This window comes from Buceros rhinoceros, unplaced genomic scaffold (assembly GCF_000710305.1).
Source record: "Buceros rhinoceros silvestris isolate BGI_N320 unplaced genomic scaffold, ASM71030v1 scaffold5921, whole genome shotgun sequence".
NCBI lineage: Eukaryota > Metazoa > Chordata > Aves > Bucerotiformes > Bucerotidae > Buceros > Buceros rhinoceros.
The window spans coordinates 40716-46200 of record NW_010393584.1 but is presented as its reverse complement, the minus strand read 5'-3'; the positions used below and the strand labels follow the sequence as shown (position 1 = coordinate 46200).

Sequence of the window (5485 nt, the reverse complement as noted above, 5' to 3'; positions counted from 1 at the left end):
ACAGTAAGTGGGGCAGCGGTGCCAAATCATGGCACGCCGTGGGGTGGTCTGGGTGCTCTTGTTTTTCTGTCGAGAATGCAAGAGTTGATGCCTGTTAAGTAAGCAGGCCGAGTGGTATCTGTTATGTTTAAAACCACGTAATTTATGAACACAGCAAATAACGGCATAATTGGGTTTCAAAGTCCAAGACGGTTGACCTGGGAAAGGTGTCATACTGATGAGGTGTTGTCTAGATGGTTGTTTTTAAGTCTTCTTTGATAAAGCCAAGTTGAAATGAGTGTGTCAGATTTCCCAGCTTGTCGTGATAGTTGTGAATCCTCCTGAGCCTACCCAGGTATGTGATTTGATCTGCCTTTTAGCCTTAAGAATGCTTTTTAAGGTTTAACGGGACTTTCTGTCAGTCTTAGCTCTCTGAAATGACTCTTAAGGAAAAGCTGCTGCTTGGAGCTTCTGTGATGAAAAGCTGGTGTACATAACTGCCTCTCCTCCTCCCCCCAGGCACCATGGTGCGCATGAATGTTCTGGCCGATGCTCTGAAAAGCATCAACAATGCAGAGAAACGTGGGAAACGCCAAGTTCTCATCAGACCGTGCTCCAAAGTAATCGTTCGGTTTTTAACCGTGATGATGAAGCACGGTAAGTCTGGAATGTGCAGTGCTAGCGTGTCGCTGGTTCATGGTTTCTGTGGATGCTCTTGCGCTTTTTGACTAAAATCAAAGTGCTTGAACTGGGTTCGTTCAACGTAGTTAATTGAGTTGTGTTAGTGTAGCCCAGTATTACCTGCTTCATTAGTCTGTCTGCTGGTCTCTTGTAGGTTACATTGGTGAGTTCGAGATCATTGATGATCACAGAGCTGGGAAGATTGTTGTCAATCTCACAGGCAGACTCAACAAGGTAGGATTTGTCTTCTGAATCCAGTTCTCTGGGAAGGTGTTTAAAGTTGTTTAAGTGTTTGTCTGCTCCAGATATGAAAGAATTACTTGGAAAGTGGTATTTGTTGAATCCGTGTATCTGAGAGCCGTATGGGTATTATCAGTGGTATCAGTGCCTGTTACTTTTTCTAAACTCATAATGATGTGGTTGACTACGTTGCTTTTAAACTGACTACGTAAGACACGTTTTTGGGGTGCTCACATTTTCAAGCGCGCCCTTGCGAGGGCTGTCTGTCTCTCTCTCTTTAAAGACTTTCTGGCTACCTAGTGATTTCTCAGCTGCTTCAGCATTTACACCATCTAGAAGACTTGTCTTAAGAGATAGGAATAGCGATGTTTAATCCTGTGCTTGCTGAGGAGACAAGACTTTCTGTGCTGCTAGGTGTGCTCTGCTTGCAGCTGAGGGAAGGTGGAATGTTATGTTAGTGCCTTTTAATTTCCTGGAGCGTGTACTCGTTTGGTTACAGTACACGAAGTACTCGCCTGTGTTTTGGAAATTTTTAAAATGCTTTTGTCTCAAAACATTGAGGTGTCTCATTCTGTCATGACTTGGAGTCCATTGTTACTTCCGATTAAGCTACTCAAGTGCGAGGTGGCTCTTGACCAAAGAAGAATTTCCTTGGTCAGAATGTGTTGGGGCTGTCTGCACGGTGAACAAGTATTGCAGCTGGAAAGTGCTTGAGTATAGTAGGCAGAGAATTCTGTCACAACACAGATTACCAGTGTTCTGTGTCTGTAATAAAAGTATGGTGTTCTTGAACCTTCCCGGGACGATTCCATAATGGATCTGAGGTGCAGCTGGACATAATGCTTCTGTAGTAGTTGCAATAGGGAAACAAGGGTTAGGACAGTTCCTTGGTTCAGAAAAATGTCCATTGGTGCAGGAGGGGGTTGCTTCTGTTTTGCTCTTGGATATTCACGCGGGTAACGGGAGCCAGTGGAGGAACTGGAGGTGGTAGTAGTGGTCATGGTCAGCAAGTAGTGTGATTAACCTGAAATCTTCAGTAACTTTGACACATGTTAATGTCTCCCTGTTGAAAATCCACGGATATGTTTTGCTAGCTGTGTGTGCTGGTTAGAAGTAGAATCTCCCCGAGTAATCGCAGGATTTTTGATGGTGCAGGCTGCTTAACAGTCTTCAGTGGTTTACAGTATGCTGGTGTGCTCTCCTGGGTCTGGCCGTTAACTGGCTAGATTGGCTTCAGCAGCAGTGTGAGGCCCTCCCTCTGGTTCAGTGAGGAGGAGCTGATGGGGCTGGAGGTTAACTCCAGCTGTGTGAGAGTCTCCGCTTACCCGAGAGGAAGTGCTGTTCCGTACTGTGGATAGCGGGGTGTGCTGCTTGGTGCTCCAGCCTGCTGCTGCCAAAAGGATTTTAACTGCAGTTGTTAACGCCAGCGTCTCTGCAGTGAGTTGGAGCGACAAATGTGCAAATCCCGGGTATAAAGTTCTCCAGTTGGTAATGGAATTCTGTTTTACAGTGCGGTGTAATCAGTCCCAGATTTGATGTTCAGCTGAAGGACTTGGAAAAGTGGCAGAACAACCTGCTGCCTTCACGTCAGTTCGGGTAAGCATGGAGCAGTTTAATCCCTGTCCCGTGTAACAAATGTGGGGGTTTTTACTACGCTTTTGTGTGGCCTGGGATAGACTCCCCTGACACGTTTCCTCTCTGATCAATGCAGAGGTAGATACCAGTCCAAAAATCCATATCAGTGCTCTTTTTCACAGTTTTAAAGGGGCATTGCTAATCCAGAACTTATTTTTGCTTGTCTTTGGTAAATCCTGGTTTCGCCATTTCTACAGTTTACTGAGAAAATAGAACTTTTCTCTCACTTGTTTTAATTCTATTAATAATTTTATTTATAGATGGGGGAGCAATCACATAAGTTACTGGGTCAATGGAAGTAGGTTGTACTATTTTCATTTAAACTATTATGCAGTATATTTTTCCTTCCCAAACTTCACTGAGCCAAGAGTGATAAATCCCAGTGCACCAGGATGAGAGAGCTGGAAGAGTCTTTGGGGGCTCAGGCAGCCTGTCCCGTCAGAGGCGGGATGAGCAGTTCCTGTCATCTCTGTTGTAAAGCTGCGGTGATGAGCGGCTTGCTCTAGCTGTTCCTGCATAGCTGACGGGTGTTCAGGGTCTTAATTTTGAGAGTATTTACAAAGGGATAGGACAAGAGGTGCTCAGACACGAAGCCGTGCGGATGGGTTGTGCTGATGATCCAGATGTTGGCAGTAGCAATGGCTGAGGCTGCTTCGTTTGTCAGACCAGATCCAGGCCCTCATCTGCACCAGCACACGGTGCTCAAAATGCTGAGAGACAGAGCACTCGGAGTCGAGGAGCTGTCTGGCACCATGGCAACTCTACCTGCTCTGAAGAAAAATGTCTGCTTAAAATAGAAGCAGACTTTGTCTAGAAACTGCAGCGTTGCTACTGCTCCAGCAGCTGAGCTGACTCTACAGCGGGAACGCAAAAGAAAACTGCTTGCTTGAGACCTAAAATACTTGGAGACCAGGAGCCTGTGAATGTCCTCTGTGCTGCAGAGGAAGATATTCCGTTGTCTCATAACTGGATCTTCCTCCTGTTGGGGCTGTTCTTACAGAAGCATCTTAGTGTCGTGGTACAGGGACGCAGTTCGACTCTTGTCAGCTCTGCGCGAGCGTGGAGCAAAGCAGTAACCTGACCGTCTGTTCTTTCCTGACAGGTACATTGTACTGACCACCTCAGCTGGCATCATGGACCACGAGGAGGCTAGGCGAAAACACACAGGAGGCAAAATCCTGGGATTCTTTTTCTAAAACTTGTAAAAAAGAGGAGACTAATAAATTGTTCAAATGGACTCTGGTGTTTCCCGTCGGTATTTTAATGCCTTTGAACGGTACCTGTGACGTGCTTGTAACCGACAGCTCTTCTGTAGTGCTTAAGGTCCGGCTGTACTTCCGATGGTGTTCAGGTTCCGCGTTGTGCCTGGTCGCAGCTTCTGTTTCTGTTAGCGATATGACGTACTTTTAATAGTTACCTCATGTTGGCAGTTAGAAGTCACTGTACAGGACAGCTTCAGTGTTCATCTACACCCTCAGCTGTCGCGTGGCGGCATCGCCTCCTGCGCGTTAGGTACAGGTGTCTCCACAGTCACACGTGAGTGGCTCTGTAGTTGTACCTTCTGGCTAAATGGTAGAAGATGCCTTGCCAGAAGCTATTTTCTGTAAGTTTTTTGGAGCGAGGCAATGAGGATATCTGATCTTAGAGGTACAGAAGATCTAGCGTTGGATGAGCTGGTCTTTGTTTCAGGCATCTGATGCATGACAGCCTGATGCACTTGATGCTGCAACAAACTTCTTCCAGAGTGGTGCACAGAGGAGGTGACTACAGCTGAAGAGCTGCTTGCTGATGGTGGAGAATGGGAAGCAACCTTGGCCTGTAACAGCAGCTGGAAGTTCTGTGCTTTGTGTAGCTTTGTTTGGAGCCTTCATTAGGAAGGAGCGTACTGAAATGCAGCGAGCCTGCCTCCACGGATGGTGTGACAGCTGTTGGATTTGGTTCTCCTGATACAAACAGTTGGGAACAGTTTTCCATCTTGGTGGTATGCCCCAATGCTTAGTACGTGCAGTTTGTTGCTTGAGTTAGAAGTGATGTGCCGTGAAGGTGGCACTTTTCCACAAAGCTTTTTGGAGAGCCTTGGGGTAGAAGTGACTCTTAAGGCACAAAGTCTGTAAACTCTTAACTATGTAGACCAGTTCAGTCTGCTGCTTTTTACGGGGGAAAGGAGAAGGTGACATTGCTGAGCAGACAGGACTGACCTCTGTAGACCTGCCTCATGTGGCGGCTCTTCTCTGAGGAGCAAGAAGCTACAGCAGCAGCTGTGGAAGAGCTTGCAGCAAGTGTTCTGGAGGGGGGCACTGGTGTCCCGTAACACACTTGCAGCTTGACTGAGAAGAGCAGGGGAATAAAAAAAAAGGCTCGTTTACCTGTTTTGTCTGTGTCACATGCTGGCTTAGGTCACGAAGTATGGGTTACAGATGGCATCAAACCATTCCCCTCTGATCAGTAGGGTTCTGGCTTTGGTTTGAAACGTGCTTAGCTGAAGGTACCTCCTCAGTGAATGACGAAGTGTGGTTACGAAGTAAAGAATTGTCTTGACTCCTTTATTGTCAAATCAAGCTGTTTTGTAGGGTTTTTCCTGTCCTTAATGGAGGCAGTTCTGCAGTCCTGTGTCCTGGTATACACACGGTGTTGTGTTCCTTGCTCAGAGGAGCCCTGAAGATCGTGCCAAGTTTCCACTGTTCCTTATAAAATCTGGGGTTTTGTCGGTCTGGAATAGAACATGCTGCTCACACCTGGGAGAAGGTCAGTGACACTTCAACACCCCCTTTACACAAATTTGCTGTGGCTTCAAGTCCCCCCGACTAGTTTGACATTCATGTTTTAAGCCAGTTGTAGTTTTGGTTGCCTGTGTGTGTCCTTCACTACCACAGAGACTCCTGACGCAAGAGAATTTGATATTCTCAGCTGAGGGACCCGGTGGGGAGAGATCATTTATTTCACAAGCCAG

At 46.6% G+C, this 5485-nt stretch overlaps 1 protein-coding gene across 1 annotated transcript; it reads left to right on the top strand.

The window, feature by feature from the left end:
• The first annotated feature begins 449 nt into the window (after positions 1–449).
• Positions 450–3772, top strand: RPS15A (ribosomal protein S15a). The gene is made up of 4 exons (XM_010144899.1): positions 450–636; positions 815–894; positions 2411–2496; positions 3638–3772. Exons 1-4 carry the CDS (start codon positions 504–506, stop codon positions 3729–3731), a joined length of 393 nt encoding a protein of 130 aa, XP_010143201.1. The 5' UTR covers positions 450–503; the 3' UTR covers positions 3732–3772.
• The last annotated feature ends 1713 nt before the right edge of the window (positions 3773–5485 follow it).

Excerpts from the sequence above, each read along its gene's own strand:
- RPS15A (XM_010144899.1), top strand. The coding sequence starts at position 504 with ATGGTGCGCATGAATGTTCTGGCCGATGCTCTGAAAAGCATCAACAAT. Across the intron at positions 637-814 it reads AACCGTGATGATGAAGCACG|GTTACATTGGTGAGTTCGAG; the intron begins GTAAGTCTGGAA and ends GGTCTCTTGTAG. Across the intron at positions 895-2,410 it reads TCACAGGCAGACTCAACAAG|TGCGGTGTAATCAGTCCCAG; the intron begins GTAGGATTTGTC and ends TCTGTTTTACAG.